The sequence below is a fragment of the Aquarana catesbeiana genome, linkage group LG01, assembly GCF_042186555.1.
Source record: "Aquarana catesbeiana isolate 2022-GZ linkage group LG01, ASM4218655v1, whole genome shotgun sequence".
NCBI lineage: Eukaryota > Metazoa > Chordata > Amphibia > Anura > Ranidae > Aquarana > Aquarana catesbeiana.
The window spans coordinates 882,997,666-883,022,687 of record NC_133324.1 but is presented as its reverse complement, the minus strand read 5'-3'; the positions used below and the strand labels follow the sequence as shown (position 1 = coordinate 883,022,687).

Below are 25,022 nucleotides of genomic sequence, written 5' to 3'. Positions count from 1 at the left end.
ACCTTTCCGTATTTGGAGATTTAAATCTTTTTTTTTCGCTAGACGTAAAGAGTGCCCCTTGTCCTCTGTGATGACCTTAAAGTGAATAACTCAACACCAAGTTCACTATATGGACCACTTATGTATTTGTACATGTTGATCATATCCCCCCTTAAGCTCCTCTTCAAGAGAGAATAAATTCAGTTTCTCTAATCTTTCCTCATAGCGGAGCTCCTCCATGCCTCTTATCAGTTTGGTTGCCCTTCTCTGCACTTTCTCCAGTTCCCCCATATCCTTTTTGAGAACTGGTGCCCAAAACTAAACTGCATATTCCAGATGAGGTCTTACTAATGATTTGTACAGGGGCAAAATTATATCTCTCTCTCTGGAGTCCATACCATACTACGCAGCATTACATGCTATTATTAAGCTTATGATCTACCAAACCCCCCAGATCCTTCTCCACTATGGATCCCCCCCAGTTGTACTTCCCTAGTATGTATGATACATGCATAGTCTTGGCCCCCAAGTGCATACCGTTACATTTATCAACATTAAACCCCATTTGCCATTATTCCACTGCATATCTTGATGTCATCTGCAAACACTGAAATGGTACTTTTAATCCCAGACCCTATCACATCCAACCACATCAAAGGCGCAACAGACAGGACATTTTCTACTGCAATGTAGTATAAAAATGAAGGTATTAAGAGAAGGAAGTGGTGGGGTTGATTTAATAAAACTGGAGCGTGCAAAATCTGGTGCAGCTGTGCATGGTAGCCAATCAGTGTGCAATTATCACATTGTTACATGTGTACCTGGCCACTACCCTCATCCACATAGGGTGCAGAATGCTGCTGTGATTTAATATGTTATGGCCTTAAGAATTTACTGTGCATAAATATAGTGTAGCACCCTGATGCAGGGCTGCTAGTAAATTTACCTGCCAGGTATAGTTGCCTTGGCCAATTGTTAGGGATCAATTGATCTTACCCTAAGTCTGGAATTGCTGCACTTCTCTCTTCTGTCGCTGGGTGGCCGGGAACCTGGTGACATTAGATAATACCAGGGTGATGCAAGGACAGATTAGGAGTATATGGGGTGTCTCAGCCAATGGGCAGGGGTTTTCTTGGCCCCTTAGCCTGCTGGGAGAACCTATATATTTGGGTGGCGTCAGGTGATCAGGATTCTGTGCCACCTGGACGGCTGTCTGGGTGGACGTGTTCTTGGCTGCCCGGGCTGCTAGGCCGGAGTTTGGGCCTATCCCGGGTACATATGGCTGCTAGGCTGTCTGAGGGCCTATCCAGAAGCAAGAGAACAGCATAGGGTTGGGACTGCGGCTTGCAGTCCAACCAGAAGTGACAGTTCTGTCAACTGGAGAACCGTCGTGGTCGGAGGTAGAGGGGAAGCTGTCGCCACTAAGGGACCAACCACCTTATTGCCAGGGACCACAGTGAGTAGCTAAAGCAAGTATCGGTGCAGTGTTCTCACCAACTGGTGATGGTGAAGCATCAGAAAACTTCAGCAGGTGCCAAGTCAGGGACCCAGCCAGTGGGGTGATGTTGAGGAGTATCTGAAGTGCCAAGCCAGGGACCCAGCAGGGAATCGGGGGTGACGCTTGAGGAAGATACTAAGTAAGACGACTGGAAGAGCTCTCGGGGTTCAGTGGCCGTGAACCAGCAAGTCTAGTGAGAGAGACTGGGAGCTCAGTGGGTTGAGAACCTACAAGAAGTTATTGTAGGAGAAGTGAAAGTGTTCATTGCAACCTTTGTTAGAAACTGTTCAAGATTGTAGCCATAGGAGACATCGTGTCTACACATGCAAATGTGGTGTCCGGCTGGGTGTCTTTCCCTGCATGGCAGTCTACCTATAGAAGTCTCGGAGTCTGCTAATAAACATTGCAACTACTAAAGGGTGTCCTGGCCCTGGATCCTCTCTCCCACAGTTCTGTTTAAAGTAAAAAAATTAGTAATGTGCTTAAAAAAAATAAAAAAAAACATTTGGAGATTTTTTTTTTTTTTTTTTACTCCCCTCTAAATGCTTGTTGCTAGGGGGTCCCTTGTAGTCTGCCTCCTTCAGTGCCTGGGCTCCTGATGTCACTTCCCTCGGCGCAGGAAGGGAGATCGCCTCTCCCCCCTCCCTCTTGTCAATGATCTGAGACACGTGACCAGTCCCAGATGATTGCACGGCCAGTGACGGCACGCGGCGTGGCTCGTGCATGCGCAGTGGGTGCCTGGCTGTGAAGCCACAGCCGGGCGCCCACAGTTAAAATGCCGGTGCTGCCGAGCGGAAGGGCAGATGAGCAGGGCTTTTAACCCCCGCATCGCTGGACCCTGGGACAGGTAAGTGTTCAATTATTAAAAGTCAGCAGCTGCAGTATATGTAGCTGCTGACTTTTAATTTTTTTTTTAAAATGGAAACCCCGCTTTAAGAGACAATAAATCTCTTTGCATTCAAGAAGTGTCTGGTGCCCATGAATCTATCTTGCACTACACCCACCTTGCCTTGTAACCCACTTTACAAAGAAGGATGTTAGCTATCCCTAACTCTCAGAGGTTCTCATTAGACTAAAGAAGGCCTGGGACCTTGCTACAATAGTTTTGTATTTTTTTTTATATATCAGCGTCTGATGGTGCCCATAAGTCCATCCAGTTCAACCAACAGAGAAAAAAAAGGAAATCAACACACTCTAAAACCAAAACTTCCATATACACTATCCAATAACAACAGTTGATCCAGAGGAAGGCAAAAAACCTCAGTAAAGCATGATCCAATTTGCTCCACCGGTAGAAAAAAAGTCCTTCCTAATCCACCAAGAAGCAATCAGATATTACCTGGATCAACTTTACCTAGAAATATTAGTATCCAGTTATGGCATTGTTGTACTATTAGGGGTAATGAGTGCCCATGGTGCCACCAATGGACCCTCGTTTGATAATTTATTTGTGATAGTAGATCGAGGTGGCCTTCCAGTGTTGAAGTCATATGGCCTGCAATGGTTCAGAAGGGGAGCGGGTGTGAGTTTCTTGCTCACTGCCCAACCCCCACACCCCCTTGTATCCAGATTCTATTAATGAGATATCTGCTCTTAAAGTCCTAGGTCTGCACATTTGTTTTAAAGTAAGTGAAATCTTGGTATTTGGTGCCCAATGACTTATTCAACCTTTCAGATTAAAACACAGGTTTATCAGTTGTGGCCCTGTATTCCAGTGTTCTTTGTATACATTATGCACGTAAATGATCATATTGAGAGAATAGAATTTCTATGAGATACAATGAATTCTGCAAGCTTTCTCTTTAGCGTGTGGTTTTAATAAACATGTCAAAGTAACTCGATGACTACCAAATAAGGTTGCAGTTTTTCTTGAATAGATACATTTAGAAAATGATCCATCAACCCAAGTGTGCAATTAGATTTAACCACATACCAAACTGTGTTTCAGTTTGCATTACAGTATAATTTGAGTCAACATGCCTTAGCAGGGAGAAAAACAAGGTAGGCAAGACTTAACTATCTACATGTCTCGGTATATTCCAGTGAACTTGGTAATAGCTGATAATGTTTGAAAAAATGTGGATCACTTACTCTAATCCCAGTGATATGAAAATATCAGCTGTCAAATCACATTAGTTGTCGTCAGCAACATGAATGTTTTTCAGACGTCTGATAAAGGAGCCTAATTTATTTTGAACGCTAGCATGACTTATTTTCAGGAACCGTGAATCAGACTGAGACAGAAGTGCAGTAAAACTATTTAATAAAATGGTATAAACAGAGCAAGCGTAGTCAAAACATAGCCAGAGTTCGGTAACCAGGACGGGTAGTAAGAGCAAGCCAGAGAAACAGGAGTCCAGAGATCAGCGAAGTCGGGTGCAGCAAACAGGATCAGGAACCAGAAGGGAAGTAAGCCAAGCAAAAGTCTTTCACAGGAAAACACAGCAGAGAGAGTTCGGATATGTTGACCAAGAGTAAGGCACAGAAGATCGGATCCAAGGAGTTTATATAAATAGCAGCTCTAGTTGACGAGCAGGAAACGAAGACCAGGGGAGTCACTGTGGAAGGAAGAGTCTTTGGCAATTAACCGTTAGCTGAGCACAGAGCTCTGAGAAGGAAGGGCTGAGCCCAGCCCTGACAGTACCCCCTCCTCAACGACCCTTCTCCCTCGGAGGACCATCAGGTTTGAGGGGAAAATGTCCACAAAAGGAACGGAAGAGGACAGGAGCATGTACGTCAGAGGATGAGACCCAAGAGCTTACCCCTTCCAATGAACCAGGTACTGTATGCGCCCACGGTAGCTACAGGAATCAATGATAGATTGCATCTCATATTCCCCATGGTTTTCAACCTGAACTGGGAGGGGACATGGTACCAAAGTGGTGAAAGGTTGCGTACCAAAGATTTTAATAAGGAGACATGAAATACATTTGAAATCCGCACATTAGAAGGAAAGTCTAAAGCGTAAGCCACTGGGTTAATCCTACGGAGACTACGGAAATGCCGTGGTGCCAGTTTTAATGAGGGAAAATGGAGTCTCTGTCCCCAATCTCATAATTGCATTCCGCAGGAGATAATATCCTGGAAAAGTAGCCACAAGGATGCATAGCGCTCTCAGAGGTAGGCAGTTGAGACAGCAGGGCACCAACTCCAGTCTCAAATGCATCAACCTCAAGGATGAAAGGTACCGTAGGATCAGGATGTACCAAAACAGGAGCAGAAACAAAGGCAGCCTTGAGTCTCTCAAAGGCATTAATGGAGTCTGGAGACCAATTCTGTGGGTTATTGTCCTTTCTGGTCATATCAGTCAGGGGTTTGATTGACCAGAGACAAGAAGTTACAAATAAACTTCCGATAATAATTGGCAAAGCCAAGAAAACGCTGCAATGGTCGTAAACCCACAGGTCAGGGCCACTGTAGTACTGCCGAAAGTTTCTCTGGGTCCATAGAAAAACCAGCAGTGGAAATGACATAACTCAGGAATTTAACCTGTTCACAAAGAAACTTGCACTTCTCCAATTTGCAATACAGGTTATTATCTCTCAACCTCTGCAGCACACGGCGGACATCTGTGTGATGGCTCTCTAGGGACTTGGAAAATATGAGAATATCGTCAAGATAAACCACCACACATAGCTGCAACAAATCTCCGAGGACATCATTGATAAATTCCTGGAAAACTGCCAGAGCAATGCAAAGACCAAACAGCTTAACGATGTATTCATAATGGCCTGTTCTGGTATTAAACGCAGTTTTCCATTTGTCTCCCTCCTTCAGCCTCACGAGATTGTATTCCCCTTGCAAATCAAGCTTCATAAAAACCTTTGCTCCCTTGAGGCGGTCAAATAACTCCGTAATCAAAGGAATCGGATACGCGTTCTTAATCGTTAAGTGATTGAGACCCCTATAATCAATACAAGGTCTCAGTTCACCATTCTTCTTTTTCACAAAGAAGAAACCAGCACCAGCAGGAGAGGAGGATCTGCGGATGAATCCTCGAGAAAGAGCATCAGCCACATACTCCTCCATGGCTTTGTCCTCCAAGACAGACCCGACCACGAGGGTGTATGGCAACAGGTTGAAAGTCAGTTGCGCAATCATACCACCGGTGCGGAGGCAAACAACCGGCTTGACCTTTTGTCAAAGACATCGCAAAATTTATAAAACTCCTCTGGCCGGGTGGAGAGAGAAGGGGTGCACAAGACCTTAGCCACTTTAAAAAACATGTCTCCCTGCATTGTGGCAACCAGGAAAGAACCTCAGCATGAGGCCAATCAAAAAAGGGGTTGTGCTTCTGTAACCAAGGATAACCAATAACCACCGGAAAATTAGGTAAGGAAATGACTTGGAATTGGATTATCTCATGGTGAAGAGCCCCTACGACCATGGTCAACGGAACAGTCTCATGAGTCACATGGGCAGGCTGTGGAGGTCTCCCATCAATAGCCACAATGACAAGTGGAGTGGCATGAAGCTGCAGCGGAATCAAGTGCTTGGACACAAAGGCACCATCTACGAACAGCCCTGCAGCCCCAGAGTCGTGTAGAGCCAGTATCTCGATGGACGACTCAGACCAAGAAAGGGTAACCGGTACCAGGGGATTAACCTTCTGGATAACTGGGGACGAAAAAACGCCACCTAAGGTCTGTCCCCTACAGGACATCAAGGTGCGGGCGTTTCCCAGACGGGTAGGAATAGACTTCAAAAAGTGACCTGCCTGGCCACAATAAAGGCACAATCTCTCCCTCCTCTTAAAGGCCCTCTCATCTGCAGAGAGATGTGTGAAGCCCAACTGCATGGGTTCTACCGCACTTGCAGACTCGGTACCAGGAGGTATGGGAGGCAAGGGTGGGACTCCAAAGCTCGGAGCCAAATGTACAGGAGGCTTCCGCAAGTGCTACATAAGAGGGTCTCTCTCCGAGTTTGGAGTCAATGAGGATGGCAAATGTGATCAACTTCTCCAGCTCCGTGGGTATGTCTCGGGCTGCTATTTCATCTCTGATGTGATTCAACAGACCATGAGAAAAAGCAGCCATGAGGGCCTCATTATTCCAAGCAACCTCTGCTGCCAAAGTACCGAACTCAATGGTGTAATCGGCAACTGTTCTCGTACCCTGTTTGGCAAACATCAGAAAGGAAGCCACAAACTCTGGTTAACTCTGGATAATGGGCTTTTGCATCTCCCACAGAGGGTTTGCCCAGGCCGAGGCTCTCTCCGAAAGCAGATATCGTGAGGCCTACTTTGCTTCTGTCCATAGGAAACGCCTGGGGCAGCATCTAAAAGTAAATATTGTGCATGAGTTCTCTTCATTTACAGCTGTGAGGACTTTATTTTAACTATTTTGGACTTGGTTTTTGTTCGCTCATTGTTTATTGTCATCTTGTTTTGGTGCTACACATTTTTTACAAATACATTTTGTGAGTCTGTTTATTGGGTCAGGGTTCAGATTCAGGTCAGGCTAGAAGGCTCTGCAGACCAGTACCATATCACCTCCTCCTGGTTCTGGAGGTAACTGGAAACTTCTAGAAGCTAGTGGGCGGAGGTGAAGAGGCTGGGTCTGAATGTTGATGGGAGTTTGGGCCAATCCCCGGGCAGGAGGCCTGGCAGATGGCTGAACCAGCCCATAAATATGGTGGAGCCTGAGCAGCAGAGATGCGGGTGGAAGATGGAATGCTGAGGTTGCTGTCGTGTGGCCTGAGAGGAAAGCCTGGGTCAGAGGCTCTGCCTTCAGACAGTATCTGAGGAAAGGAAGGAGAGGAAGCCTAAAAGAGGAGTCTCCATTACCTTTGGACATCTGGGCTGGGATGGGAAGATCTGGTCAGTTGGAGGCCTGAACAGGAGTCTTGCCCAGTGCAGCAGGGATCAAAAGACAGTGTGAGTACCTTGGCCATACAAGGGGAAAGACTGCCAGAGGTAGCATACTTTCCAAGGACAGTGTTGTATTAAATCCTGATCCCTTGTCTTGGGGAGTTCTTCAGCCAGGTGAGCTGGTAGTATCCACAAGCATCAGACTGGGTGAAGTTCTACAAAGGAGACAGGATACCTCTGCATACAGTTTGCAACTTTGTGCTATTTTTCCAAAGGGAACCGAGAGCTCCTGATCCATCAAAAATCCTATCACTGATCCATAGAGACTGCATTTATTCCGGAGGGAGTACAGTCCAGGATCTTCATTCTTGTGCATAGGAAAGGAAATTTGTCCTCATCTGTTCTTTAAGTCATGTTGGGCATCCCATAATCCCTATACCCTGTCCAAGTTGTTTCCCTAATAAAACAATCCCATAGACGGATTTCTTATGTCTGGATGCAAGTTGGAAATGCATGTTTCCTGCCATGCAGGAATAGGGCGAACCAGGAACGGCTGGTGGTGGTGAGGGGGTGTTAGCACTACAATTATTTACATCAAACTGACCTCTTTTATAAGCAGGGGCTAAAATTAAATAAAAAAGACTATACATAACAAACAACATGGGCACTCACATGAGTGTAGACAGGTGGGCCGCACACCCCATAAAGTGCAAAAAATTATACGAGAACCCCCTAACGGGGCTTTAAAGCAGCCAATGAAGTACAATATCAATAGTTGAAAAAATTCAGTTTTTTAAGTACAAAAAATATATAAATGGCATATTATAAAAATCGCTGAGGATAAGTACTGACTATTCGAGTCAAGACATGACCTGAATCTGACATACCATTACAGTGAACAAAGCATACAGTTAAACCAAGTGCCAGGCACAATGCATTAAAGGGCGACCAAGGTTGTCTTAAATGTTAGATCCTTAAAATAAGTAGCAACAGATATTGCCTATAAATGAGGGTAATACAGTACATATATGTGGAACAAAAGAAGTTGTATACGTAAATTCTGACGCGTTTCGACCCTTCCCGGGTCCTCTTCAGAGGATGGTTGTCCACTGTGAAAAGGTCAACATGTGTCAGACAAATCCAACAGTACCAAACTTATATATGTGCACCATCTACTAAAATTGCCTGGATCACATAATTACCTATTATAGGAATTCTGACGTTTCTGCGTTCAGTTTAAGCATCGTGGATTATTTTATTTTGGGTGACGGGGACGCCCGAAGGTGTCTTCCTTTCCGGAACGCCGGGGGGATCACACTAGGGCGCACAGCGGGGCTGCTCTTTAACCCCAGTGGAGGGGGAGGGGGGAGGACGCAAGGCATACTGACACCTGAAGGGAGTTAGCCAATTGGCACTTCCTATAAATATGGGAATTCTCAGAGGATATTTATTGGATCTTTTCTAATCTGGAGACAGGCTACACAGACTGACAGCAAATACTGGTAAGCACACACGGAATGACTGTGATATTTCTTTAGTGACTTGGTCCTTTTAAATCATTGCTGACCCTGTCATGATTTACTTATATCTTAATTTTTCAGTATCCAGAACATTTCAGTTTTATTGTTCAGTTCTGCTGAATTAGGTAATTAGCTCCGACACTACCTTTGCATTTTCACATCGTTTGTCACTTTCACTGTTTGATGATTGTACTGTGCACGTTTGTCTAATATGGTTTCTTTTCACTCCAGCCCCTACACATTTCCCCTTTTTCCCCCCCTGTCCCTCTCTGTCACACACCCTTTTTCCACCCTTCCAATTCACCCTCCCCTCCATCACCCCTAACCCCACTTTCCCCCCTTTTCTTTCCTTCTCTCCCCTCCCTTTTCCTGTTTTTTGTACTAATAAAACTGAATTGGCTGCTTTAAAGCCCCGTTAGGGGTTCTCGTATAAAAAAAAAAAAGACTATACATTATCTATAATGAATGACCCACTCTTAAAGCTAAGAGTGGGTCATTCTGTTGTGGCTGCTAAAGCCACAACAGTAAAATCAGTCTATATATGCAGTAAAACATGCTTGTTATACTTACTGTGGAACCTAAGGGGTTAATCATCCACATTGTGTAAAAAGGCTGTTTGATCGGGTCGTGGCCTGGACAGCGATGTGAGCAGACGTGCGTGTCTGTAGCTCCGCTCGTGGCAGATCCTTTTCTACACATCCTGCACCCTAAAAATTTGTCTTATCCCCCTGTCTTTGTGGGATCCAACGCTGCGACCTCAGATCACCATGTCCCCGCCGAAAAGAAGCGCGGCCTCCACATCTCTCGACCGCTACAGACGGACGGAGCGAGACCCGGAGGGACAAGATGGCGCCTCGGCAGCACCTCACGCGGCCTCACACTTGGAGCCCGAGCCGGATGGCACAGCAAAGGTACTGGAGGCAATCTCTCTATGCCAATCCACACTGACCTCAAAGATAGAGGAGGTGAAGGTGGATATATCACTAATTAGGCATGATATGACCAAACTCCGGGAGCGAGTAACCAAGGCTGAAACTAGGATTGGGCAGGCGGAGGACATATTACACCCCATGCAGCACTCACAAGACGAATTACAACGCCAGATACAACAACTAGCCCAAAAGCATGACGATCTGGAGAACCGTGCCCGCCGGTCCAATCTCCGGTTTATTGGATTACCGGAGGGCTCCGAGGGCACGGACCCAGCCACCTTCCTGGAGCAGCTTTTAATCACAGCGTATGGCAGGGATGCTTTCTCGACTACGTTTGTGGTGGAGTGTGCCCACCGCATGCCGGCTCGTCGCCCGCCTGAGGGTGCACCCCCACGTACTTTCATTGCAAAGCTGCTAAACTTCAGAGACCGGGACGCGGTTCTGCGACTAGCCAGACTAAAGGGTAACATTCCATTTCGATCTGGCTTCATCTCAGCGTTCCCGGATTTCTCGGCGGAGGTCCAGAGGCAGAGGGCGCGCTTCTCTGACACCAAGTGCCGCCTGAGAGCACTGCACATTAAATATTCGATGCTCTTCCCGGCTCGCCTGCGCATAGTAGGAGAGGATCGAGTGCATTTTTTTGAAGACCCTGGTCAGGCCTCGACATGGGTAGACCACCTGGACGCACAAAGAAATCGACCTGCCTGAAACACATACCGGCCGTTTACCGTAAGTGCTTCCTCTTAATTTTCTACATGCCCTTTACCCATTTTACCTGTGCCGCAAGTGACCATTACAAAATGTATACCGATCCTAAACCACCCACAATGCTGCGGTCATGGCAGATAACAACGAGGCACCAAGGCCCCTTCTGCTGACTGGAACTTCCTATTATGCCCCTCTTCACTGCTGAACTGCCATGAGCTCATATACACATGTTCTCCTTTCTCCCCCATTGCTCCTCGTTTCTACTTTCTCCCCTCCCCCCGGGGAACTCTCCCTCTGCTGTTGTTAACTTCCCGCGTGAAGAGCCATACACCCGGAATTACTGTGCCAGCGCCTTCTCCTCCTGCCCTCCTGAACTTCTTCTCGAACTTGCACCATGCTATGGAGGTGCACAGGGGAAAGAACACACACTTCACACAGCCACATTAGGCTAATTCGAAATGTGCTGATCTTCATTTTTCTAAACGCCACGTTGGAGCGAAAACGTAGCAGCGTTACTCTATCGCTGAATTTATATCCAGAATCTGTTCGTCCTCGACGGGAGACCGTCATATCAATACTGGCACTGTCCTATAGACAGCTGCCGCAATTGATTGGTTCAATGTGCACCTGGTTTTGTTTTTTCAAGAAATTTTTCTTTCTATGCCAAGTAACTTGCAAGAAATAGTTTATATATGTTGCACACGTTTTGGGATGCAAGCCCCAGTCAAGTTGGGGCGACTGAGGGCAGGGAGGGAGGGCAAGGGAAATGTTAAAGCAAAAGTTAAGATGAAGAATACGTGTTATAACTTGAGGACTAACGTTATGAGAACATGTACAGGCAATCAGTCAGGACGTGGGGTGGGGGTGGACCTGCTTCAGTGTGGAGAGTGATGGCTCAGGCCCATGTAAATACCCTGCACATGCCCCTCCAAATACAATCAAACACCATACCATTATGGCTAACCTAAAATTTCTCACTTGGAATATCCGTGGGATCCGTGATAAAATTAAACGTGCTGCAGTCTTTGCCTGCCTTAAAACATACCGTGCAGATATAACAATCTTAGTCGAAACACATATCACTGGCCAACTTCAACTCGCATTGAAGCGACCATTGATAGGATGGCCATTTCATGCCACCCACTCTCCACACTCGAGGGGGGTATCAATCCTCGTAGCCAAAACCACTTCCTTTGCAGTCATCACCATACGCACTGACCTCCAAGGCAGATTTATCTTCCTACACTGCACCTTAAATGGCTCACAATACCTCATAATGGCATTTTATATACCCCCACCATACAAATCTAATCTAGTCACGGAAGGCCTATTATACATGGCACAACATCCCAACATACCAGCCATATGGTTGGGCGACTTTAATATGGTCCCAAACCCCCAAAAAGATAAAACACAGACAAACCCAAACACAACCCTCCCTGACACTACTCGACTTGGACGGACACTACAAGAATTCTCACTGACAGATACATGGCGTTACAAACATCCCACCTCTCAGGCATATTCATGCTTTTCAGCAACCCACTCCACTATGTCCCGAATCGATTTGATTTTGGTGTCCAACACATTGCTTCCCCGCCTTTCGGACTCGGGCTACCATACTAGAACCCTATCTGACCACTCTCCATGTTGGGCGACCTTACAGCTCAACCCGAAAATGGGACCCCCTGCGTGGCGTCTCCATCCCTTCTGGTTATCACTGTTGAAAGACCAAGAAGACATATACAAAGAGTGTCCGCACTATCCTATCTTCACGAATTCGCAGAATTAAAACCTCCTCTAACTTAACTCTTCACCAAGCCTCAGCCAAAGCAGACGTACTGACAAGGGAATTTCAAAATGACCCCTCCCCTGACAGGGCAGCCGCACTCAAACTCCACACCCGCCTATTGGACCAACTTCACTACGAGAAAGTTAAACAGAAACTTTTCTTTCTGAAACAGCGTTCATTTGAGCAGGGAGAGCGAGCAGGGAAGTTACTAGCATATTTAGCCCGACAAGAGTCACACCCCCCAGTAACGGTAACCCTGGCTGGCCCACATAATGAAGCTTTCTCGATCTATACTCCTCCAAGGTTGAGGTTACCCCTCAGGAAACCAGGACCTTCCTTCAGAACATCCCCCTCCCACAACTCTCAGAATCCCAAGTGGAAGAACTGGAATCTCCTCTCACAGTAGATGAAATAGCTCTTGCCATAGCATCCCTTGCCCCTGCTAAGGCGCCTGGAGGCGATGGCATTCCATTAGACTTCTATGCAACATACTCGGAGATTCTGACCCCTGAATTACTGGCACTATACCAACATATTTTTGACACTGAGACCTTTCCTGAAACCCTCCCCCAAGCGGTAATTATAGTAATTCCCAAATCAGGAAAAGATCCCCGCCTACCTGAATCCTACCGCCCAATCTCGCTTCTTCAAGCCGATATTAAAATATTAGCTAAAATACTAGCTATGCGCCTCAATAACAGCATCCTTACGCTTATTCACTCTGACCAGACGGGGTTCATGCCGGGGAAAAACACAGCCATGAATTTAAGACGCCTTCACATGAGCGTCCAGGCGGAACATGACCACATGGGAGATAGAGCGATCGTGACCCTCGATGCCGCAAAGGCGTTCGACTCTGTGAAGTAGGGTTACCTATGGGAATGTCTAAAAGGATTTGGGTTCGGCCCAAACTTCATAAAATGGGTACAACTGCTGTATTGCTCCCCTATGGCCCGGGTTGTGGTGAACGGATGGATGTCTGACCCCTTTCCTCTGAAAAGGGGAACTCGTCAGGGGTGCCCATTGTCCCTGCTGTTGTACGCCCTTGCGGTGGAGCCCCTTGCCATTACCCTTTGGACAAACCCGGACATACGTGGGTTGCGCATAGGATCTCTGACTGAGACGTTAAGTCTATATGCAGACGACATGCTCCTCTACCTAGAGGACACGGGCCCATCCCTTCAAGCAGCTTTACTGACCATTGAACAATTCGGAAAACACTCAGGCCTAAACATGAACTGGTCCAAATCCCAAATCCTCCCTCTTGACGTATCGCCCCCGCCACAAATTGCAGCTTCACTCCCCTTGCAGAGAGTTTCCTCTATTAAGTACTTGGGAGTGGAGATTACCAAAGACCCGCTAGATTACATTATCAACAATATTGAACTATTATTTCTACACTTAAAATCCCGTACACAAACTTGGGCAAGACTCCCCCTGGGCATATCAGGCAGGATCAACTTATTTAAGATGATACTGCTCCCAAAATTCCTATATATATTCTGGAACTCCCCGGTACTCATCCCTCTTAGTATCTTTAGATCTCTTGACAAAATAGTTAACTCCTTTATATGGGGGCCCAACAGACATAAGCTAGCCTGGAACATACTCAAAAACCCAACCACCTCGGGAGGTGCGGCCCTACCGGACTTATACACATACTACGTTGCGGCACAACTTTCGCACTTTTACCATATCCATAAAACCGACGAGACTAGATACCAAGCCTTAATATGCAAAAGACCAAACGGCGATATGCACTCCCCATTACAGGTGATATTCAGGAAAGCCAGTAAACATAACAAACGTAAAGACCGAGACCTATTACTATCTCAGCATAGACATGTGTGGGAAAAAGCAGTTAAACTATCTGGAGCTGACTACTATCACTCGCACACACCCTTATGGCACAACCCCCAACTGAGGGAATTGATCTCTCTACCAGGTGCCACTAGATGGGCAGCCAAGGGAATAGTGTTCTTGTTCCAGATTACTACTGTCTTTGGAATAAGAAGCTTCCAGACACTTTGCGAGGAATTTGATCTCCCCCCAGATGCAATTTAGCTACACACAGCTGAGGCACGCGCTCCAAACCCAGTTCGGGCACGGGCTTCCCAACCCCTAAGTACTACCACTTGTAGACATAATCACAGGGACAAACCCAGAAAAGCTCATATCCAACCTCTGCAATACACTCCGTACCAAATCGGTAGCACGAATCGTGGACACGGCAAGAATTAGATGGGAGGATGATGTGGGGCCTATAGACATCTCTGACTGGGAAGATATACTATCAAACGTTAAAATCACGTCACCTAAAATTTCTGACCGATTAACCCAGCTGTATATAATACACAAAGCATACCTAACACCATCCAGAATTGCTAAATTTTCCCCACATCAGGACCCACACTGCCCAAGATGCTCCAGCAACCCGTGTTCATTTTTCCACTTACTCTGGTCATGCCCAGAAATACAAAGCTACTGGGCACAAATCATAAAATTCCTTCACGACCACATGGGATCACCAGTTCAACTTGACCCTAGGCCATGCCTTCTTGGGTTACTCCCAGACGCCATCACAGACAGATCCCTGATTACACTCCTAAGCGAATCACTATTTAGTGCTAGGAAACTAATAGCCAAGCACTGGATGAGAGCAGAACCCCCTACTCTACAAGCCTGGATCAGAGAAGTTAATATAGTACTACCATATAAAAAGGTGATGTACAAAAACAGAGGCTGCCCAACTAAATTCCATAAAGTATGGGATATATGGCTAGATAAGACAAGCACCTGTACGGATTAGCTTACCATACTCTTCTAAACCAAGGGAAGGGACTGCTATTTATGACCACTCTATCCGATAGGAATTGCTATTGATGTTGCTGTAATCGTGCATGATTTGATGTGACGTTGTATCTTTCTTCAACAAGCATACATATGTATAAGCAATGTATTACGCCCCCCTACTCCTTATTTTTTTGCCTCTTTTTCTCGACCAACTCTTGACATGCAATTTTAAGTACTGTCGATGTATAAATGTCCTAAATTCAACAATAAAGCTTGCTTTTGTTAAAAAAAAAAAAAAAAAAAAAAGGCTGTTTGATCCTATATGAACAGATCCTCCCCTTCTTCCACTGACACCAAAACATGTCTGGATATGACAGAGTGTTTGAAGTCAGGCTGTGCATGCTCAGTTTGGTGTGTATGGCTAGAGAGGTTTTTTTTTTTTGGGAGAATGCATGTGATCAGCACAGGGCAAATCAGCACTGTCCAGACATAGGGTCAGGGGCCCTGCAGACTTTATAGAACAAGCTTTACCAGACACTAAGAAAAGTCACAAGGCATCTATATACTGCTGATGAGAAAAGTTATTTAGCAGTTTATATTTACTAAAATAATTGCATTTCCATGTTCTGTGTACTGTGGGAGACCAGATATAGTGATTGCAGGGTCCTGGGTTTAGTAACACTAACTTCTTAAAAAAAACAACAGTATCACTGGCCCCATGTCCCGATGTTGGCAATGCCCTCTAAACACAGCATATTCAGGACACTATCAGGTTCATAGACTGTTTCTGTTAAAAAGCGTCTGAATTTGTTCTTCTCCAGAATGTGCCAAAGTCTGTTTTTAGCTGTCTGAATTCTAAATCCAATTTTCCTTTGAGTCTTCTTCCACATTACTTTTGTCTTAAAATGTCTCAATTTAGTTTACAAATTGTTTGCACTTGGCTATGTTGCTGTGGAATTTTTGCTTTAAAGAGAATTTAAAAATAAACTCAAATCTATTTTTACACAGCTATTTTTAAATTATGTTATCTTTATAAGCTTAAAGAGGTATTAATCCCTAAAACCAAACATGTAATGTGTTGCAGCTTACCAATACTTAGATGTGGTGGCTGCATCAGTTTTCTTTTTTTAAGGCTTTTATCACATCTGTTTTCACCTGGTGATCTGACCTGTAACACCCCTTTTGTATTATAGTGCCTACGCTCTGGAATGAAGGAGCACAGGGGGCACAGCAAACAGCAGTATTGTCAGCCTGGGGGGAGGAGAGGGTTAGATATACTAGCAGATTTAAATACACTAACCAATTGAAGCCAAACTCCTGCTCACACTGCATTTACACAAGCAGTTACATCAATAGTTTTTTCTTCTTTTGGGATAAAGGTTTTACCTTAATGAATAAAAACTGATCATTGTAAGCACCTCTGTCAGTGGCAAATGGTTTGTTTGAAGACTCTAAATTGATAAACTTGAAGGAGAGCTTGTTCTGCTGAAAAACAGCTGTACAAATGGGGAAGGGAGATCTGTACTTATGGGAACAGTACTAGCGATGGGTAATCTGTATGGGGAGGGGTGCGTTATCTGTACTAGGGGGAGCTGTATCGTGCAGGGATTCTAGGGGATATCCATATTGCGGAGAGCTGTACTAAGGGAAGGATTGAACTCTACAGAGGTGGAGCTATTCTAAGGGGAAGATCTGTACTGGTTATGCACTCCTGACCAATGCGCTCTGTGTGTTAGGTACCCCTTTGCTCTGTACATTTCGTACTATTGAATGCTGTGTGTGGGGGCGATGTCCAGACTGGGGATAGGGAGGAATGCTCGCTAGTGCTCCTAGAGGCTGACAGTCCATGTACGGATATGCCTTTAAGGCATTACTGTCCATTTAAGAGGCACTTCTCCACACAGACTTTGGTTAACTCCTTGTAAGCTGTGGCGTAGTTCCTTAACTCTTTATACTCAGTACACTATGAATAACAGTTAATATTACACTTCTCTCTTTCATGCAGTATTTCTGAGCCAGTGCCACCGAGCAGGTACTGGACCCAACCAGCACAGCTGTTAAATTTCAATCCCAGGAAGCTTGACTCTGTACATAACCAATGCTTATTTTCCTTGAGGCCTTACTCCACCTTCTGTGACATACAGGCTGGGTCCCTAGAATGCCCCGTACCGCAAATAAGACCCAAGGCTGGGGTACCAGTCACTAGGGAAGAAGCCTTAAAACACAAGCTCCTTCACCACCAGGACCTTCAGCCACCTATGCCAGGTCACCTCCGTTTTCCGACTGGCTGGCTGCTTTATGCACCTAGACACCAGTACTGTAGTCCTTGGCAATGGCAATAGAGCCTTACATGAATATCTCCACTGCGTGTTAGTCCTGTGTACTGCATCTTCTCTTGTATTATTTTGTCCCCTGGTGTGAACCATATGTGTGATACTCCATGCATGCATGTACCCGTTTATTTGTATCCTTCAGTAACTTCAGATGAGACAAAGTCAAAGAAAATGTTTCTTGAGCTTGAAGTTTCTCAAGTTGTTGAGGTATATATAAACAATTAGAGCTTCTTCATAAACCCTTTCCACAAAGTGCCTTTTCAGTGTTCTTTGGTGCCCCTGCCCATTGAGGTAGTCATACCTTGTAAATAGAAGAAAGTCCTTAGAGTCCTTTCAGTCCTTAGATGGATAAGACAAGACCATGTCCTTGGAACCCTAACTGGGTTCCTGCCAAGGTATGATATCATGCAAGGTGGCAATCACATACTTAGCACAGCTCCTGTTCCCTTCCCATGCATGGAGCAACCTATCTATCATGGAGGCAGTTCCCTCTACCTATACAGTGGCTCCAGTAGAGGGCAGTAGCACCCAAAAAGCATGGGAAAACCTGACCAGCAGAGTTAACCCTTAACTCTCAGGAGGTACCAGCTCTGAAGGGCAGCATAGCAAAACAATACAACAGTCAAAACTCATTAAGAAAAAAAAAACATAATACAGTAATTCTGTGCAATCTACATCCAAGGGGTCTTCAAAAAGTTTCTGCAATTTATGTTTAATAGAGTTAAAAAAATGCAAAAAACTTTTTGAAGAACCCTCGTACATTATGTTGTGTACTTCGTTCTCCTGACCACTACGCTCTTACCACTGCTATATTGTACACAGTGCACATATTAATAAAAGCATGTATCCATTTATTACAAAGCACAGGTATACACTTACATCTAGGTAAACGACATTGGAACAATAGGAGAGCTGTGCAGTGCAACCGGCAAGTAGCTGTCATGCACGAAATTCGGGACCCGCCAGAGAGATGGAAAGGCAACGGCGTCTACAGGTTCCCTGAACCAAGGTAGCAAGCATCAGGGGAGTGGAGGGGCGTGTACAACACATTTCAGAGGCCCCACCTCCTTTTTCAACTATGACCAATGGTAATACAGAGTTGTCTTTAATGCTGGGTGCATGACAGTCATAGTCCGCACGTTTCATTAAAAATCAACAAATTATATAACGAGCATAAATAAAAATCAAAGAGAAATAAAAACAAAGAAAAGCCAAACTGACAGAAAGGACATGAGTGTTTCTAAGATGTTTGGTGAGTGCAGTAGCAATTAAAAACAAAGTTCAATCTGAGGAGAGCCTGGGGCAATACACCTCCACAGATGAAATTTCCAATAATGATACATTTTGTGGCATAGTAATTGAAGGATGTTTTTTTGGGTACAGTTGCAAATGTTACCATATGCAGAGCGAGTACGTTCAAGTTTTAAGCCCTTCCACTGTTGGCACAATTTTGCCATACCCACAGTTCACCACAGCTCGCTGTGTGCGCTGCCTAACTATTCTCCACCCCCAGGAAAAAAAATGATCTACGACCTTGGCCAGCATTGTTTAAAGTTGTGGTTTAAATGAAGGACAGAATGTTTTCTGTGATTTTATCATGTGTATTGTTGATTTCAGGCTGAACTTGGCAAGGAGATCCATGCTCTGTCCTGTGCCGGTAAGCCCCTGGCCTCATGGACTGCACAGCAGGGGGCACAGGAATGCCGAGAAGCATGTGGAGGTCATGGCTTTCTAGCTAGTAAGTGACCAGAAAGAGGATTACTGTCAAAAAAATGATGCTTAGATATCACACCACTGTTTTATATCCACCCAATAATCAGTCAGTCTAGAAAAATTCCAGGAAATTATTAGGGATTAAGAAACCTGTTTCCAGAAAGTCAGGTCCACTTGATAGCTGACTGATAAGACAAATTTTTTTTTTTGTTTTTTTTTTTCATAACAAACAATATTTAGTTACCGACTATTGCTGCAGGGGATATGGAAAGTGGAAACATCTGTCTTTGAAATCTCTATTTTAGTTTGTATATCAGATGAGTTTGTGCTGGGAATTTCAGGCTAAATACATGGTTGAACTTCATATATAAAAAAAAATCGTAACCTGTTTCTGTTCAGCCAGTCTAAAGCTGGATACACACTATACAATTTTCTGTAGATTTTTTCCTTCAGATTTACCAAAACCATATAATATGAGGTCAAACCTTAACCACTTCAGCCCTGGAAGAATTTACCCCCTTCCTGACCAGTGAGTTTTTTGCGATTCGGCACTGCGTTGCTTTAACTGTTGCGCGGTCGTGCGGCATGGCTCCCAAACAAAATTGACATCCTTTATTTTTCACAAATAGAGCTTTCTTTTGGTGGTATTTGATCACCTCTGCGGTTTTTATTTTTTGTGCTATAAACAAAAAAATAGCGACAATTTTGAAAAAAACGCATTATTTTTTACTTTTTGCTGTAATAAATATCCCCAAAAAATAATTAAAAAAAATTTTTTTTTTCCTCAGTTTAGGCCGATACGTATTCTTCTACATATTTTTGGTAAAAAAAAATCGCAATAAGCGTTTATTGATTGGTTTGCGCAAAAGTTATAACGTTTACAAAATAGGGGATAGTTTTATGGCATTTTTATTAATAATTTTTTTTTACTAGTAATGGCAGCGATCAGCGATTTTTATTGTGATTGCGACATTATGGCGGACACATCGGACATTTTTGACACATGTGTAAATGACACTGGCAGTAAAGAGGTTAACCACTAGGGGGCGGGGAGGGGTTAAGTCAGTACTAGGGAGTGTTTTCTAACTGTAGGGGGGATGGGCTAGCTGTGACACGTCACTGATCTCTGCTCTCGATGACAGGGAGCCGAGATCGAATGACACTTTCACTAGCAGAATGGGGAGATGCTGTTTACATCCGCATCTCCCCGTTCGTCCTCTCCGTGAGGTGATCGCGGGTATCCCCACGGCAATCGAGTCCGCGGGACCCGCGACCCGACTCACGGAGCCTCCAGCCGCCGCGCGCCGCCGGCGCGCACGCAATGGGACTTATCTGTACGCCCATTTGCCCAGCCGTGCCATTCTGCCGATGTACATCGAAGTACATGCAATCAGAGAGGCCCTTGCACTATATGGTTTTGGTAAATCTAAAGGAAATCAGATAACAAAAGCTGTATAGTGTGTATGGGGTCTTAGAATTTAGGGACCCTGCCAGACCCTGCAGTCAGGTCCTTGACCTTTAGGGGTACATTTTAACCACTTGCCGACCAGCCCCTATCATTATACTGCGGCAGGTCGGTATGATCCCACGAACCATCATAGCTGTAGGTCGGCTCCTTTAAGCGGGATAGCAGGCGCATGCGCGCTGCACTGCGTAGGTGCCGATGCTCCTGACCGGCGGTCACGAGCAATCGCGGCCACGAGAGGTAGAACAGGGACGTGTGTGTGTAAACACACAAATCCCTGTTCTGTGAGGATAGGAGATGCAGATCGTGAGTTCCTAATAGCTGGGAACCACAATCTGTCATCTCCTATATCCAGTCCCCTCCCCCCTAGTTAGAACACACAGTCAGGGAACAAAGCTAACCCCTTGATCGCCTCTAGTGTTAACCCCTTCCCTACAAGTGATATTTATACAGTAAGTGCATTTTTATAGCACTGATCGCTGTATAATTGTCAATCGTCTCAAAAATGTGTCCAATCTGTCCGCCATAATGTCGCAGTCACAATAAAATTCGCAGATCGCCGCTATTACTAGTAAAAAAAATATAATAATAAAAATGCCATAAATCTATCCCCTATTTTGTGGACGCTATAACTTTTGTGCAAACCAACCAATATACGGTTAGTGCAAATTTTATTACCAAAAATACTGTATGTAGAAGAATACATATTGGCCTAAACTGAGAAAAAAAAATAGCTTTTTTTTTAAAAGAAATTGGGGATATTTATTATAGCAAAAAGTACAAAATATTGTGGTTTTTTTTCAAAATTGTCTTTTTTTTTTTTATGTTTTATAGTGCAAAAAATAAAAACTGCAGAGATGATCAAATGCCACCAAAATAAAGCTCTATTTGTGGGGAAAAAAAGGACGTCAATTTTGTTTGGTTACAGCGTTGCACGACTGCGCAATTGTCAGTTAAAGCGACGCAGTGACGTATCACAAAAAATAGCCTGGTCATTGAGCAGCCAAATCTTCCGGGGCTAAAGTGGTTAAAAGAGAAAAAAAAAAAAATTATATTTATCTAGGTAAATGCAGCATCCAAAGAAACACACTCAAGTAGTGGACCCTCAAGATACTGTCCCTGATCAAAAATCAAAAGAAGAAAAATGAAAGATTCAAAAATTATTATCTTACATAATATATTAAGAGGATGGGCGCTATCAGTAAAGAAACATAATGCAACCACCTCCTAAATGAACATTTATTAACAAAAAATCTCGATACGTGTAAAAAAAAAAATCTGTCCCCCTGTACTGAGAACTGAGCAATCAAACACTGCTGATCTCTCAGTTCTCCCCTCCATTCTGAGCAGAGAGGCGTCACTGTCAGTCACCACTCTCTGCTCTGCCCCTCCAGCGCTCACTGGCGTGCCAGGCTGTGCAGGAGCAGCTGGCTCAGTCCCACAGCAGCTCGCTGAGAGAATGAGCCAGCTGCCGGTCCAGAGCCTGGACTGGTTGAGTGACGTCAGCTGACAGTGGACTTTAGCCCACTGTTGGAGGAAAAGGATGAACTGCACTCCTGTGATCCATAGGAGAAGAAGGGTCCAAAAAGCTTTGGTTATACTTCTTGTTTAAAAGATAAGTTCACCTTTTGTAACATGTTACACCCATATTACAACATGTAACAAATGCATCGGCCATCACCTCCCCCCACAAACACACACACACACACTAGCTGTCACAAACTAAAAAGACTTGGCCAGGTGGGGCTCCGCCCACCTGGCCATGTCATTCATTCACAGTATTCTGTGAAAGGAAAAACTACAAGTCCTGTCTGCCTTTGTGGCTGTCGGCTTCTAGTTCTCAAAGAACTACCATGGCACTGTTGATCGCTCTTGGAAGTTCATTGAGCTTCTTGTCAGAGTGTAACTGCCTGCTCGTATTAGAGGGACGGGCAGCTACACAGACAGTCTGCAGGACCGTGGCATTACACCTATAATCTGCTGATCGCGGGTGCAATGCTTTACAGATCCCTAACAAAAACAAATAACAAATGCATGTTTTTTTACCTGCAAAAATGTGCATTTTATTTATTTATTTATTTATTTTTGCAAAAGCGCACTTATCCTTGAAGCACAGTTATTACTAGATGTTCCCTTAAACATGGCAAATTTTTAATTTTTTGAGTTGACATCTACCTTTTTGAGTTGACATAACCATTTTTTTATCCAAAGCACATAAAAAATCAGTATATACAGCTGGTGGATGTCTATTCAGTCCTGGGGGACAGATGTGGAGAGCTTCATTCATTATTGAATTCCTTCCTAAACCAAGAATATCATCCACAAACAGTTCTAACAAACTAACACTTCTAATGTACAAACAGAAGATGGGAGGCTCACACACATTTTCACACTGAAGTCCAGTGGTACTGTCACATACCAGACCTTTTCTTTTATGCCCTTTTTTTCAGATATACGGTATATTTATATTCTGCAATTTCAGCTTTTATATGTTTTATTTGGCCACTGATACATATAATTTAAAGTCTTAGACAGTAGTTCTTACCTTCTTTACTTATGCATTTTATTTTTGACACGGTACTATTTTTCTTTCTTTTGATCCTAACTTGCATTAAAATAATTTATGAATAAGATAATTCAGAAGTGACAGACTCGCTATTGTAGTGATGGATTTTTTAGAGCTGTTGGAAAGTACTGAATTCTGGAAATTTGCTGATGCCAGAGTTTACTATTAGCCTAGTGAACATGATCCTCCCTTATACATATAGCCAGGAGAATTTCTGAAACCTTTCTCATGATAAATGTTTTTACTCTCATAAATTTGTTTTATTACAGTGAACCGATTAGGTGACATCCGCAATGACAATGATCCAAACTGCACATATGAAGGGGACAACAATGTCCTACTTCAACAAACCAGCAATTATTTACTAAGTATTGTCCACTCCATACATGAAGGTAGGTATCTGTAATGTTCATGCTGAAATAATTGTTTTCCATTCAATGCAATCAGAAGGTTTGTTTTAGAGTATTATGGAAAACCCTGTTACTTTTGTGTGTGGTCTCCAGCATGGCATTTCTGGGAGGCTGCATTGCAGTAGAGTTATGCCCCGTACACACGGTCGGACATTGATCAAACATTCCGACAACAAAATCCTAGGATTTTTTCCAACGGACGTTGGCTCAAACTTGTCTTGCATACACACGGTCACACAAAGTTGTGGAAAATCCAATCATTCTCAACGCGGTGACGTAAAACACGTACGTCGGGACTATAAACGGGGCAGTGGCCAATAGCTTTCATCTCTTTATTTATTCTGAGCATGCGTGGCACTTTGTCCGTCGGATTTGTGTACACACGATCGGAATTTCCGACAACGGATTTTGTTGTCGGAAAATTTTATAGCCTGCTCTCAAACTTTGTGTGTCGGAAAATCCGATGGAAAATGTGTGATGGAGCCTACACACGGTCGGAATTTCCGACAAGATCCTATCACAGATTTTCCGTCGGAAAATCCGACCGTGTGTACGGGGCATTAAAGTGTACTGTATGTCCAGGCATAAACAAACTAACCCCCAAACATCTTTCAACCCCTCTAGCATGTCCCAGCAATTTATTTATTATTACCCGTAGCAAGAAACAGATTCTTATACTTATCGTGATATCACTTTTAAGATTGAAAATGTCTTGCAGGGTCTTCTGCTGATATTTCAGTTCCTATGGACATAGGCATGACCCCAGAGCTACATCTTCCAAGAGCCCTGTTTCCTACAGAGCGTGTAGGTGGGCTCCTTGGAGTCTTGACTGCAGCAGCATTGTTTGGCTAAGAAAAAGATCAACTAATGTACTAATCAGTTTTAGTAAATCTCCCACATTGTGTTTACGGCTTATATGGGGAATTCAGAGCACACTGGATTTCTGCCACATCAACAGATATTTTTCTGTATTTTTTTAAAGTCTTTAAGCGAAAAGCTGAAAGTATTAGACAGATGTACTATGTTTTGTTTGTATTTTGCTCTGACATACACTTTATCTGTAACTTTTATTATTTTGGAGAGGCAAAAAGGCCAGAATAGAATTCAATAAAGTGGAAGAAGAAATTTAGTTTTAAAGCCGTGTGAAAAGACTTGCACCACTTTCTTAATCTATCTTTCCCTTTTAACAGTAATGAAACTGAAAATACCCAGAATGTTTCATAATGTGAAGTATCAATTATGGCGCCTACATTTTCAGCTTTTCTTATAGTATTATATTTGCTATTACTGTAAACTACAAAGTCACTTAAAGCGTAACTTCAGCCTAAAGGGAAAGTTCCGCTTTATGTCCTCTCACCTGCCCCCCACCACCACGCCACATTTTGCACATCTTCATTTTTTGGAGGGGAGGGCACCTAGTTTTGAAAGGTACCCGCTGCCACCTAGACGATCTGAGCAGAAGTTTGCCCCTCTCTCTCTCTCTTTGCCAGCAGCCTTCTGCGAC

At 44.1% G+C, this 25,022-nt stretch overlaps 1 protein-coding gene across 2 annotated transcripts in view; it reads left to right on the top strand.

The window, feature by feature from the left end:
* The window catches only part of ACOX3 (acyl-CoA oxidase 3, pristanoyl), a 195,462-nt gene that overhangs the window by 93,920 nt on the left and 76,520 nt on the right, over nucleotides 1–25,022 (top strand). For both annotated transcript variants that reach the window (XM_073610777.1, XM_073610785.1), the window contains exons 11-12: nucleotides 18,982–19,102; nucleotides 23,378–23,500. In XM_073610777.1, coding sequence (XP_073466878.1) covers nucleotides 18,982–19,102; nucleotides 23,378–23,500 — 244 coding nt within the window. The remainder of the gene's footprint in view (nucleotides 1–18,981; nucleotides 19,103–23,377; nucleotides 23,501–25,022) is intronic.